The following is a 15,088-nucleotide window of genomic DNA, read 5'->3' on the forward strand; positions in this document are numbered from 1 at the left end:
GGCTATAAAAGTAGTTAATTTTGTTTTCTGGAACCCCTTAAGGTATATGATTGTTCCAAGGAAAAGCAAAGTGAGAAATCAGGAGGCTATTTGATGTCTAGGGTGGCAGGCAGTCTTGATTCCCGAATAGGCTACTTCACCTTGTTAACTTTTTCAGACTACTGTAATATTTTTCTCATCTGTACACAAATATATCATTCTCGCTCCTGTGAGGTACTAGATGACAGCAATATGCTAATGTGAACTTATTTTCATGGAGTGGTGTAATTGCTCTCTTCTGCTCTCTGAATAATAACACGCAGAAATGAATTAGCTTTACTCTTGAAAATGGGTAATAAGTAGTTATGTTGGACCTCTGTACTGAAGGAGCCAAAAGATAAATAGGGTTGTGGTGGTTTCTAGCTTTGTTTTTGATCAGTGGTATGAGTCACGGGGTTTTGTGCATTTTTCTGTTTAGAACACAAGTGAGAGTTGCTTTTTACTAGCTCTCTACAAAAAAAGGTGGATGAACTTTGGCTGCAGTGGGGGAAAAGTGCAGTCTGAACAGGCAAAGGAGTTTAGGAGAAGAGCCTGGTCTTCTAAATTATGTATGTTACATGGGATTCATGCCACCCGCTGTTTTACTACCTCAGAACACTTTTGAAACTTCTACAAATCAGCCCAATGCTGGAAAACTTTTTGCCCTTTCCTATCTGCACTGAAGAAATGTTTTCTCTATGTTCTTTGCTTATCTTTGCCAACCTTCATCCTTTTCCTGCCCACTCTCTCTCTCCTTCGTGTCAAAGTGATGGGGTTTTTACCACTGCAAACTAAATACTTGCTGTAACTTAAAAAAAAAAAAAAAAAAAAAGTTTGGTTTCTTCCTCCTGTAAGGCTGAATACTTTCATACGTCCTGGTAAGGAGAGGGTGCTATTTTAGTCTTACTAGCATGCAAAATGTTGTTTAGCTCAGTGATGTGAAGGATTCTGCAGTATGAACTTGGTCTTGTGGCTCTACTAGCTTTAATTTCCATCGTGAAAACATGGTAGAAGATTTAGTGTTGCCCTTGTCACTGTCAGAAGATGTCTATCTGCAGTGCATGAATCCTGTTGCCAGTTAAAGTGATTGGTTTACTTGATTGTTTCGAGATTGTAACAAATGATTTTGAAATTTGTCTGTCATGAGTAGCTGGCATCAGGATGCTACATCTCCTGAGCTGGCACATACTTGATCCAGTAAGAACTGAAGATACCTGCCACTTTTAATTTAAGAGTTGAATTCACTGCAGGTTATTTATGGTTTAGCTGGGTTCCTGCTTTCAATAGCTGTGAACAGGTAACGCTGTGTCGTGCAGGAGCTGATTGTTCAGATGGGATAATGCGGTTAGAAAGAGGAACAAATCCTTTCAGAGCATGGCATTTAAGAGTCCCCAGTGACACTTGATTTGGAAATTAATGATGATTGTTTTCCTGTACTAGAACACCTGGTGGAGTAGGAGGTTCACAACAAGAAACAGGTTCTTGAACTGTTTCTTAGATTTTCTTTCTGTGACCTTTTGTGATTCCTTGTCAGTCTTCTATCTGTGAGAGTTTGTTGTTTGGTAGGTTTTGTTTTGTTTGGGTTTTTTTGGGTTTTTTTTACATACTAGCTTTTTTTCAAACTCCACTTTTTTTTTTTTTCCTCCTTACACATCCTTGATATAATTGTAATGTTTATGCTTGGATATTTTGCAGTATTCATTTTCCAATTGAATCCTAGGCTTTTTGATTCTAATAGTTTCATGTTATTTTTGGCATAAATTGTAGTATTAAGGGCCAGCTATAATTAACTCTGACAAGTTTATATATCAAAGTTTAGAAAAGACACTGAAAAAATGTAGCAGCTTGATTTTGGGGCATGTAATCAATGGTTGCCAATGAAAACTGATGTTATGAAATCCCATAAGGATATGACCATATTCCATCAAATCTTCTTGGCTTGTGACTGAAGAGAAACACGAAGATATACAAGTAGTTATTTGAGCACATTTCATGTTTCTTGCTTCCAGAAACTTTATAAAAATAGCTGTGTACAATAACAATAAATTCATTATTCTTACAAGGATATCCTGAATTTGACATGCCAGTATATGACTTTGAACTTTAGTCTTAGAAATAGAGGTTGTTTTGAAGATAACCCTTCAGAAGGATTCTCCTATTTATGCTATGTGAATGCCTGTGTTATATTTAGGCACTGAAAATACTTTTGGACTGAGAGTCCTGTATTCTGCAGTGGTGGGGAGTGGCTGGGGAAGATATGAGCTGTGCTTTCTTTCACAAGGGTACTTAAAACTTTTCCAGCAATCCTCATCCCTCTTAGAGTCAAGGCTGAACTCGGCAGCTTCCAGTCTCCCTCCCACAAATGCAGATTTATAAACCCTCCTTATGCTGAGGTGCTGGACAGTGGTTTGTACTGCAAACATCGCTTTTATTTACCTGAAAGAGAATACTTTAGATCTGTCATAATTGAGCTGGATACCTTTCCAAACCAAAGCAAGGCGCAATGTCATATCTTCATAATGTCTACTGTGTGGTAGGCTTCATTTATTCTCTTTTTTTCATCTTAAGTAGATCCAGCATGAACTTGGACATGAAGAACTGAAGGTCTTGGGTCAGATTTCCTATTTTTATTGTAGTCTATCAGTATCAAGGGAGAAGAACAGGGCTGGTGCTATCTCTAAGCTGAATCACACTTCACAGTGATTGTCAACAAATTGCAGGAGTTTCTCATTCCTTACTCTGCATGGTCTTTATAATGGCTTTATCTGTCACTTCATCCCCGGCATCACTTCTGTAAATAATTACCCTGTGACCCTTTGGTCCTTAGTAACTCTTTCAAAAGCACAGCTAATGATTTTATAAAAAAGGGAGACTGGTGAATTCTTGGCAGGTTTGTCTCAGAGCCTTGTCTCTGCAAATGGAAATTATGAACTTTAACAGTAATAAACAGCTTGGTGGAATTGCAGTGCACTGGGTGCTTGGCGGGTAGTACAGCAACTTACTGTTCCATGATAATAGTAATTTGTGTTATCACAGACTTGTCTTTGTGCTAAATTGTTGAATAAAATGCACACAGGTATCACATCTTGGTCTGCAGTTTGATTTCTGACTGGTTCTAGAAAGGCTGTAGTTGGAGACTTCTCCCACACTGTGCAGGTAGATTGATTTCACAGGAGTGGCGGCCACACTTAACAGCACTTCAGTAGGCACGGGTGTCCTCACAGCTGCCAAGGACAGATTTTACTTTCTTGTGTTTAATGTGAACAGTACATCTGTACGGCGTTGCCTAATCCTGCAGTAGAACTGGGGGTTATGAAATTTATTTTCCTTTTTCTTCAAAGTGGACATAAATGTAAGGTTTCTTGCCATCCATCTCGTAGCTTGTGGGCTTGCTTTGCTAAATCATTTAGCTCCTTTAAGACACGAGTGTGATCTGTTGTCCATATCTCACATTCCTCTGCAGCTTAATGTGATATCAGGCTTCAAGTTAAAGAAATTAAATGCTTCCAACTTGCTAACCAGAGACAGAATTACAGGAGGGGTTGTACTACGTGGGCTTTCTCCACTCATTTTATGTTTGATCCTCTTTTCTTCTCTTGCTTCTCCCTGCATTGCAGTTAATGCTGAGTGTAAATGTTAGGGATACCTCATCTCTTTAGAATTCTGCTAGTCCAATTATATGATACCAAACAAGAGAACATAATACCTACAAAGAGATTGTTTAACCATTTTTTTTATTTTACTCCACCTTCTTCTGTTCTGGTCTTTAGGTTTTGTACTTACAAGAAAATAAACTTACATAATCTATATATAAATAATTTTATTTGCCTGCATTCAGTAGCACTTCAATGGCCACTACAGTGGATCAAAGGCCTAGTTGTGCCACTTTGATATGCACATACAATAAATGCATCTACCTACCTGAGATCACACAGAGGATGTTTGGATTTTGTGCAAGTTGCATTTAGATTTAGGTTTCTTTAATAAATTGTGCAATTTAAATTTGGAATAACCTTACAGTTTTTTGCATGGGAACTAAAAGTCAGACTAACTTCCCTGTGTGACATCTAAATTGCTTGTGAAGAACAGCAAAATAAGAAAACGTTAATGTTAGATGTTAATGTTTGTCTCCATTTTAATCTACAAAATCTATTTTGGGAGCTAGGGATGGTCACAAGCTTGCAAGCCAGTTTTGGCCTTTGTTGCTCCACTCATATGCTAGAACGTTAACATAAAAATGGATTAATCTGAGCAAGGAATAAAGCTGTTTTATTTTAAAGAATAATTTCTTTTCAGCTCATGACTGAGTAAAGTTTTCTGCAAAGCGTTTTTTCCTCCTGAAGTGTTACAAAGCAACTACTTTCTCTAATAGGGTCAGCTAACAAGAATTAGTCTGTAATCTCATTAAAAGCTAATAACCTCAAGTATGATTCCAAATAAAGCTATCATCATATGTATATGGTGAGTATTTTGTTCAGACTTAGGGGAGAAGGTAGTAAATCATTTTTTGAAGAGCTATTATGAAAGCTGAGCAAAGAATGGCGTGCCATAGTTTGTAGAATTTATTACAGTGCTCTTGTGTATTAAGCTGCAACTTGCATTTTGCACTCCAAAACTAATACAGTTTTACTAGCATTCAGTGTAAAGCTGTTCTCTTGAGTAGAATTAATGACAAATAACATGTTAGAGGAAATAAGCAGCCAATCTACACTTATCTATTATAGTACTGTTATAACTAAAAAGGAAAAATTACACTATTGCACAATGAAGCAATATGGAATTACAGTTTGTGCAATTCCTTACTCTGTCAATGCAATTAGCATCACTTATTGGAATGCTGTGGAGGTAAATTCCTAATTTCTCTCCCAAGCTCTTCTGAAAGCTTTTGAAAAACATACTAGCGTTGAAGGATTTGTATTGACTGCTTGAGTGGTATTTGAGGTGTGAGAGTTTCCCTGTTAAAAATTATTAGATAAAAAATATGACATGTGCTGTTAATAACTCAGTTCCTGTGTGCTATCCCACTCTGTTACACCCAGGTAATTGTTTTCAAATCTTCTTTATCAATATGATCTGCAACACAGATGAAGGAAGAACACAGAGGGCTGCTCAGAGAGGGGTCCTTTTGTAGCCTTGTAATTCCAAGACACCGGTCAAAGAAGTCAGTCACTTCAAAGGCAGCCCCCCTTCACCCCCCCCCTTTAGCCATAAATCTTACTTCTAAGTATTTTGACTGTTTCAGGCTAGTGTTTAAGCCCACACAGTGGGCACTGGAAAATAAGCCTTTAATACAGAAAGAAAAGTACCATTAGATCATTTCCGGCAGCTATTCTGTATTTCAGATGAGGTGTTTTGCTGTCGGAACAAATGCAGTTATTCATAGACTGTGGCTGCGTGATTTACATCAAGGGCTATATTCAGTAAAGATAACAGATTTACTTTATTCATGCATGTGCCCACAATATAATCCTCCTTTGATAGAACTTGGAGGAATTTTTTCAGCATTTTGTAGCATCAATGTTTTAATACACTGAGTAGTGGAGAGGCTTTTTTCCACGCAAGTTCAAAAGTTCATGTTATGATCTTATATGAAATATAAATTTATGTAACTAAATGTGCCTGGTTGTGGGTTAGCATGTACACTGTGCATGCATTTTTAATCTTATTTTTCCTTTCTCACTCCCTCTCCTCCCTTTCTCCTCTACCTCATCACACTTGACTCTTGTTGCTTATCTGCAGCCACACATCCTTTATTGCCTTATCCTGGTTCAGTATCTAATACCTGAATGGGATTCATTGAGCCTCTCCTGGAAAGTAGACTATTGCTCTAAACTTCAAGAAACTGGCCAAAGTTTTATTCATACTGTAACCCTGCAGGTATAAGTCTTGCTTCACTTGGCCCTCCTGGTTACTGACATCAGTAGGGACAGTGCTGGATCTCATTCCCATAAGGAAAAGGGCAGATTTGCAGTTTGGAGGGTCCACCACACTGTTTGTTTGATTTGTTGCAAGTTGAGTACTTCTTGCTGATCTTTCCCCTCTCCCTCAATGGTACATGTGATTCTTTGGCTTTTACAAGACGTATTTTTATAAGAAAACATTTTCTTTCCAGCTGAGCCAAGGAATCCCAACATGTTGGAACCTCCTTACATTAAATAGGTACTTTTTTGACTTTTGCTGTCTTTAGAATTAGTGTGATGCATTTTGGAAGTCTGTAGTTTTAATCCAAGTTTTTCCAGCTTCTGCTCATTTTAAAGACTTTATAATCCTCCAACTATAAATGTTAAAGGGAGCAAAGGAGAATGGGAAGTACAGAAGCATGACCACTGTCTGAGTAGAACTTGTAGAAACTCGGTTGTGTAAGCCATATTAAAATCAGAAGATGATCAGGAGCAGAATTATCACACCTTTATTAAGTGCGTAGGACCATATTTTGCCAGGGTAACACACCTTCCCAGCAGGGTCTGGTCTCAGCTGAGAGCAGCACTGCATGAACACAGGCAAGCAGCGTCCAGTCTTTGTCAGACGCTGGGGTGGTGGTACCCATGTAACAAGGTGCAGGCAGATCCTGCAGTCTGCCAAGCATTGTGGCTATTTGCTTCTTAATCTCCAAGTGCTCTTTTGTCACTGCCCTGTTGCAGAATCCCAATTCAGAAGTGAAACTGCAGCCAGCTCTAGAGAGTAGGTATCTTTTCATTAAAGCAGGAAAGGTGATGTTTAAACTTTTTTGTCTTTATTTTTAACAAACTTTTAATTGCATCATTTGAAATTTTAGAATTTCAGAATTCAGAAATTTAGAATCCACTGGCACCAGTTTGTGCTAGTGGATGTGTAACTAGTGTGAATGCACTGAGGTGTATAATTTTACTCTGTATCTGATACTTGCCTCTATTAAAGCTTTTGCTTCTGCTCTTCATGTTATCCTGTGTTTAGAACTTTTATTTTAGCTTTACTTATGTCTTTGCAACATGAGAGAATAATGAAAAAATGCTGTAAGAAGTTTTTATGTGGTTTTTACTAAGTATATCCTTCACAGGTTTTGTAATGTTTTTTTCATGCCTATTAATCACATTTAGCAGGAAATGTAATCTCTTAAAATTGCTATAGCTCCAGCAAGTCTGAAGGAGTTGAAAACCTTTCACAAAGGTGACTAACTGAAAGGAAAAGCTGCCAATGCTATGTCGCTACTGATTGCAGCCAGTGGGGTAGAATAGGGACAGAAAGTGAAGAATCCTGTCAGATCTTCTGAGAGGTTTTAAGTCACTTGAATATGATTTATTTTAAGTAGTTGACCCTTACAATAACGGTTTGTTTTTCCTGATGCTTGATTGCTAGGAAGGGTTTAGTGAAAAATTAGGATGCAGGGTCCTGTGCCTTTGGTGCCTTTTCTGAAGGGTGGCACTTAAAGAACTGTTGTAGTACCACTTCTGAAAGAAGGATGTGCCAAAACACCAAAATGCTGGTCTTGCTGCTTTTCTTCTGAAGGGTTTCTCCATGTAGAAGACATAACCCATCTAGATTTTGCAATATTAACTCCTCTTATAGATATTCAATTACAGAATAATTTTATTTATTTTGAAAAAAAAAAAAGTGTGATTTGAATCAACTGGTTATTTCAGAAAAGTAATTTTTATTCTAACATAGCTTTGTCATACAGGAAGAATGGAAGTGTGTTCTGGGGATTTCCTTTGCCTGCTGAGGACAGGAGCCTTCCTTGGGCTGTGATTTCACAAACTGCTCAGCTGACTTGACTGCTGTCAATTAAGGCAGGATTGCTCTTCTTCCTTCTCTGAGTTGTGTGATTCTGCTTTCTTCCCTTTGCCGAGCAAGCTACTCATGCTGGCCTCCACCATGAGCCATTTAAACTCACTAACCAAGCTGAAAAGGAGCCTGTTCTTTCACTGAGTTAGGGAGGTGAAGTGGCTCAACCAGGAAGACGTCCCAGCAGATTTCCAGAACTGGTGTAAGACAAGCTGTAGCGATGTGTTTGGAATTAAGGGGGGGGTGGGGTGGTGGTGGTGGTGGGAAGAAAGCAGGACATCCCTTCCATTCCTGGCAGTAATGAGCTCTTAGATGAGACTGCCTCAGGTACAAAACCACATCCTCGGACAGATGCCATCCAGGCACTGATCACTCTTGGCTGTGTCTAATTTGAGGTCTTGCAATAGCATAGCCAAGGTGTGAGAAGGTCATAAATGGTTAACTGTTGTACTCTGGGACCAAAACTGGAGAGGTGGGGCTGCTGCAGACAGCTGGCATTGACAGATGGGCAGCATATCCTACTCAGGAAGGAGACTACTGGGGTCTGGCATTTTGTTTTGGTTTTTTGACTGTAGAACACAAAGTTCTACAAGGTGTACAGGTGAGTGATTAAAAACTCCAGCTTCACTACTGATATTCTTAAAACTGATTGCAATGGCAACCCAAGCATCAGTTAGATAAGTTACTTCATGCAAATGTGACTCCTATCCTGAATGCTTACACTAACTCAGAAAGAGCCCTTTATCAGTAGTTGCATTAGAAAGACTTGGATTGTTGAGGGTATTCTGGAGTGATGAGTAGGGAAGTAATGGATAAGGTGCTAATTTACAGTTTGGGAAGTTCACATGTTTTCTGTGATAGAGACTGTTTGTTGGACACTGACTTAGTGAGATTCACAAAAACACTTGGTACTTGTGGACCTTGACGGAGAAGAGTAATCAGGTGTCTGCCTGGCAAATTTGTACCCACAAAGCTCCATAGTTCTGTGGGTGCACGAGAAAGGTGTTTTTACAGAAAAAGTGGTGCTTTAGCAGAGGAGGAGGGAATAATAAAATCCACACCTACTAACATTTATGCACTTCAGAGTCAATGAGTACATACTCTTTCATGTATTGCAACAAAACAAAAGGTAGAATTTTAACAGGTCTGAATTTGAGTGATTCCTTTGATTTTATTTTAACTTCTCTAGGCGTTTTATTTGGACTACCGAAAGCAGAATCTAATCCAAGTTGGACACAGTGAAAACAAGCGATAACAGGTTAAAAAGAAATAAAACTGTTACAGCAAAGATGGATCTGATGGAAAATGAAAATTTTCCTGGGAAGGGAAAGCTGTGATGGAATTGGGAAAGTAGAAATGCTAACAGAGATTATCTTTGATCTTCGGCTACTCTGTATTGGTGTCTGATGATGCACAGTGATAGTAATAGTAGCAGTTGTCGTCTTCTTTGAATGTCCTAGAGTCCTTGGCATCTATCAATGCAGACAGGTATGGGATCTCTAGATGCTTAGAGACTTTAAAAGTTCTGCATAGGATGTTGTAATAGTTATAAAAATGAAACAAAACTACTATTTGACTCTTTCAAGAATGTAGAGGTGAGAATGTTATCAGTTTTATTGCTGTTTGGATTAGGGTAATACTTAAATCCCCCCCAAGAATTTTTAAAGATTTAAATGCCTGAGGATGAGGCCCACGTCTTGTCAGGGACCGTATAAACAAATAGTTGAAAACAGTAGCCTTGCAGCAGAAGGATTATATTATGTAAGAGTTAAAGCCCCCTTTCATCTGTCCGGAGATGAATTTGACTCCTGAGAGTTTATCAGGCTTTATGGGAATTCCACCCATAGCTGGGTGGGATACAGACACCTTGTTAGGTACAGAAATACTCTTTGCCTTGCTCTACCTGCATGAAACTCTCACATGAGAGCAATCGAGGGAGATAAAGCTATTTCACAGGGAGAGATTTCCTCCCTAGACAGAACTCAGCTAGATGGAGATGGATTGTGCCAGACATCCTGTCTCTCGTACACTATTTTTATTCTTCCCTAAATCTGTAGGCTAGCACACCACTTGCAGCTTACATCAAATGCTGCGGTCTCACGCCCAGCCCAGGGTTACATACTTCTGTTAGGTGTGCTGCTGCTCCTGCAGTGCTAGGAATGCTGGAGGGGTGCCACGCGCTGTTGGTAAATACAGGCTGCAGTTTGACAGTAATTGCTTTCTTCCTGGAGTTTCAGAAATTACGTACAAAAGCAAATGAAGTGAGAGAAAGCATTCTGTTTTAAGTGCATTTCACATCAAATGCTATTTATTTTTTTAATGCTCCTTTCAATGTGGTACAGTTAAATACATGAAGTCTGTAACAGGGGAGCAAGTCATGTACTTGGAAGCGTCCTGAGAGTTGTCTTGGCCTTAATAATTTATAAGCTTTTCTTCTGTTCTGGCATTTGAATAAATTTAAGGAGGCAGGAGAATGCCTTGTGACTGGAGCAGTGCCTTCACCACACAAAGCAGCTCCTGCGGTATGGCCTCTTCCTCATGAAACACCTAGCAGCTTCCCTTGCTACAATCGGTCTGTCTTCTAAAACTGCTAACAGAAAAACTGGCCAGGCCCAGCTGACTTTGGGAGAATGAAGGAAGAGTTCTTCATATTTCTGGCTTATTTTGGTTTTAGGTTTGGAGAAGGTATCAAATATTTATTTGCTTTTCATGTACTAGTGGTTTGACCTGGTTTTACTGTAATGTCTCATAAAGAAAAAAAATGCTGTTTTGGAAAGTCACAGATTTCTATCTGCATTGGGTAATTTAAACCCATGGGGAGATTTCATATTTTATACAGAAACTGACCAAGTTTTCTTAAAAATTAGAAGCAATTCTGCCTTGTGTATCACAGTGTGAATCTGACCTAGTTCTTCATGCAGAACTGGCCAGTGGAGAAGGTTGGTTGCTAATAGGTAGGGCTACTGTTCCAGGTCACGATTAGCCTTTTCCCCCCTAAACCGTTAGAGCTGTGCCATCTGCAGCTTGAAGGTGTTTCAGTTTGGTGCCTAGCACTGTGCTTGGCAGATATTCTTGGTTATATGAGATAGGTGTTTTTTCCTACCTTTGTGGATATGAATAAATAGTATTCTGTTGCTGAACGATGGGGGAGGTGGTACCTCTCGAAACCTCTGTTGTACAAGGTAGTATTTCTTTCAAGAATACTGTATGATTTCTCCTCTCACCCTTTGCAAGATGCAGTGGTGTTGCAGGGGAATCAAATACCACTGGCGAGACCATACATGCGTATCTGCTGCCTTTGCACAGGCAGTATGCTGATAAGGCTTCCACGCAAGGTAGAGAGTGAGATAAGTAAGAATGTTTTGGGCTGAGACATAGACGGTTTATATCAGGCTCCATCTTTAAGCTGCTTTCTAGTGAAAGCTGTTGAGGGAACTTACGTTGTGCTTGGCATGAGATTGTGGGTTAAAGGTTTAGTTTTATTCTGTGTCAAATCTGTTTTCATTCTTTAGTCTTTTTTGCCACTTTTGGTCTTCCCCTTCCGCAGCCCGTGACTTTATCCACATGGCTTTTTCAAGTAAATAACATAAGAAGTAGGATTCCAATGTCTATGATAACAAAGTGGCTGGCTTGTTTTTTTCTTGCTGGTTTTTTTCTGCTGAAACAGGGGAATATTAAACTTTACCAAGAATCCACTAAGATATTGTATCTCTCCGTCTTCATGCTGATGAAACTGCCTTAAGGATAAACACTTTTTCAAAAAGCTGTTTTGATTTTAATTTTTTTACACAGTATTCTTCATCAAACTGTTTCAGAAGAAATATTTTGTAGAACAGTTTACATCTCAGGTGAGCATGCACTGAAGAGAGTTGAAGATTTAAAATGTGGGGAATTTATGTTGTCTTTTCTGGCCCTGAGTGCCCCTGTGTGCCTTAATGGCCCTGACCAGCATCACCTGGGGATTCCACCCCACCTTCTGCCCACAGGTCTGGAACCTTCAGTTCAGATCACCCTGAGGATGTCAGTCTTTGTCTGAGCCATGTGGTTGGTGGTCTCTAGCTCTGTCTCTTGCTGTTGGAGCCCCCAGCCTGGGCTCCCAGGGTGGCTTTTGGACCTGGTTCAATGCCAGCCATGCCTGGGGCTGCCAATGGACAATGTTTGCAGCACCCAGCTCTGCTCATCTGGCTCGTCCCCTACAGGACTGTGCTATGGTGGGTGAGGACACTGGGTCACCCTCCGCTCCCAGCTCATCCCCCCTTGCAGGGCAGCCCTGCTCCTGCTTTTCCCTGGCAATGCCTGTACCTTTGTACAGCACTGCATCAGCACGCTCCTGTGTCAGGCTATTACTTTCTGAGATACTTGAGAGCTTTACTGCCATCTTTTTGTTTTTCAAGGGGACCCTATTTCAACTTTCGATTTTGAGGTTTCACTTTTGAATTGCTATTCATATCAGATGTTAGTGATGGCTTACTTATAGATGAGTGGTTAGATGAGCAGGTAACTTGCTTGTGCTTCTGCAAAACTTTTTTTTTTCCCCCCTTTGGTTTCTGGGAAGTGGTTGAGGGACATTATTTTTTGTTTGTTTGTTTTATGTGCCTTCAAAGTATGTACTGTAAACAAAGGGAGTTTCCATTTAGCAGAATGTTTAAATTCCCAACCATATGCTCTAACTAAAAACCTTGTTTAATTCGGTATGCTTGTTAAATTTTCAGAAAGAGCAATTGATATATAAATTTGAAGTATGGCAGGGGAGAGGGGAAGGAAGAATCCAAAATAATTGAAACATGGACCAAAAAGAAAGAAAGGAAAAATACCCAGTTTGGAAAGAGCTCAGACTAATTTCTTTTCAGAAAAGTAAATCCTTAAATGGAAGATGGCAGTATAAAAGTTGTCATGTCTGTCTCTCTCACATCTTAGATACTCTTAAAAGAATTCCTTGTTTAGAATTAGAGTAAGTTCATGGTTATCTGATGAGCTGTTTATAGGATCGCTTTACTTCCACTGTTTTTATTTTAAGTGGAAGTGTGTGTTAGAGGAGGGGAGTGTTGTTGAATACTTGCATAGTTGGGTTAACTTGGTTAGAGACTTTGCTACTCCTTGGCAACCCTTTAACCAGGAAAGGAGATCCTGTAATGTAATAATCCTTTGTATGGAAGACCAAAACCCTTCTGTCTGTCATACTCGTCTTCTTTTTCAGTCACCTATGAAATAATTGTGAGTAAAAATGGATGTTCCTGATGGTTTTAAGATTGCAGAAACGTAAAGAACTTTGTTTGCTTTAGGAATCTGTAAGTGACCAGAGCCTTTGAGATCTTAGAAAGCTTACCAGAAAACCCAAGTGGAAAGTTGGTCAAACATCCAGAAATGTGTAAATGGGAAAGTTAGACATGTGCACTGAATTGAGAATTAATAGTTATTACAGGCTGGGCCAATCAGAGCCATTTTAAGCTGTCCCAGCCTTGCCATCCCAATTCATTCTTTAATGGGAAACTAATTTAAGCGTGACATTTCATGTGAAAGAGCTGTCTTCAGGCACTGATGTATGTATGTCTCATAGATGGGAACATAGTTTCTTAAATGTCATTATTTCTGTATCTCTGGTTCTTCTGTCTACTTTGTATTTTGGCTTAACTGTTGCATGTGTCCCTGATAAATTTTAGGAGTGGTAATTAGAAACAATATTTAGAATATGTGTTCTCTTTCTCCCAGTTGATGTTATCCTGGTTTCTGACAGCTGTGTTCCTGCAGTTACTCATTCCACCTGAAAGGGTGAAATGCACAATTGCTTTGGAGCTGGAAGTGAGCAAAACGTCAGGGATTGCCTCAGAGGAACAGTCTCTGAAATGGCTTGGATGCTTCTTGCCTTTCACATGCATACTTTAGGTTTGATTTTTTTCAGAGGTGCTGAGCCCTGCATTTCCTGCTGACTGTACCCAGCCTTTCTTCTTTCAAAATCACACCTCTTTTAAATGCCTCTATTCCTTAGCTTTTTAAGCTAGCTTTCAAAGCTGGCCTGAGGGCACCAAAACTTAACTTGAAGATTATGTTATAGACCCCTGTGGTGGGGGTAATGGTGGGAGAGTTAGCACCTCTGGATGCGTGCCCTGTAGAGTTGCTGTTTTTACTGAGCTTCTCAAAGAAGGGTTTTGCAATTAAATCCGTGCTTTAAATTCAGCACCAAAATAGAATTCTGAAAGATTTGTTGTATGAGGTCTCCTTTTGGGAGATGTAGTAAGTGCCTGGCAGTCCTGTGTGTGGAGATTTTTTTTTTTTTTTTTTATGGTTTTAAATGTGACTTTTCCTTTAAGCTTTTTTCTTTTCCACTGATCTTTAGGAACATCTTATTTCACACTTAACTCTACTTATTTGTATGTATTTTGCAGGAATCCCTTGAAGCTCGCTCTGGGAATGGACAGCTACCTCCAGTTCTGGAGGAGAGCAGTGCCAATTGAAGAAGCCTTCAAGGCAAGTCAAGTGTGCTGAGAACTCTTGGTGGAAGAGTAGGGGAAGGGGTGACCTTCCAGGCCAACAGCCATGCCTTTCGGGCTGAAACTGCGACGGACCAGACGCTACAATGTCTTGAGCAAGAACTGCTTTGTGACAAGGATCCGTCTGCTGGACAGCAATGTGATAGAGTGCACCCTGTCCGTGGAGAGCACAGGGCAGGAGTGCTTGGAAGCTGTCGCTCAGAGGCTTGAATTACGTGAGGTAAGAGTAACCCAGTAAAGACCATCTGTCACTGTATAATTTGACACATTTTTAGCTCAGGCAGTCTGTTAGTTTGAATCATGTTATTCTCAGAGCTGGCCAGATATGATCAGCAGCTGGAGCTTGGACAAACATTCTGGTTGTGTGAAAACTGAAGGCAGAAAGGCACTCAGGGCTTTGTGCTGTTGCTCATTCATCACAGCTTTGAGAGATCTTTGTAATACGAAAGTGAGGCTTCTTCTTTTCTTAGAATGCGATGGGTGTTACTTTCTGAACTGGGATGCCAAGGCCCAAGTTACAGTAACTTTCATCTGAATGTAAATGTGGTTTCACAAACAGTGCTGGTTGAATTATGCCAGTGGGAAGGAGACCACTGGCTTTTAAATATCCATTTTCATATAAATATATTCTTGTTACTGACATACTGAAATAGGCAACATTTGTTACTAGCAGGAGCAACTAGTAACAGTTTGAGGATGGTGGTTTTTTTTTTTTCTCTTTAGTTTAACTGAAATATTTCACATCTGAAACTCTGAAAGGCTCCTTTTACATTCCTAATGCTTCTGAAGAGGCTGAAGAAAACTCAGTCTTACTTTACTGA

At 39.7% G+C, this 15,088-nt stretch overlaps 1 protein-coding gene across 1 annotated transcript in view; it reads left to right on the plus strand.

The window, feature by feature from the left end:
* Positions 1–15,088, plus strand: part of PTPN14 (protein tyrosine phosphatase non-receptor type 14) — a 118,782-nt gene that overhangs the window by 27,026 nt on the left and 76,668 nt on the right. Inside the window, exon 2 of the mRNA XM_056356987.1 lies at positions 14,163–14,487. Within this exon, the coding sequence (XP_056212962.1) occupies positions 14,314–14,487 (174 nt within the window). The 5' untranslated portion in view covers positions 14,163–14,313. The remainder of the gene's footprint in view (positions 1–14,162; positions 14,488–15,088) is intronic.

Source organism: Falco biarmicus, chromosome 12 (assembly GCF_023638135.1).
Source record: "Falco biarmicus isolate bFalBia1 chromosome 12, bFalBia1.pri, whole genome shotgun sequence".
In the NCBI taxonomy this organism is placed as follows: Eukaryota; Metazoa; Chordata; class Aves; order Falconiformes; family Falconidae; genus Falco; species Falco biarmicus.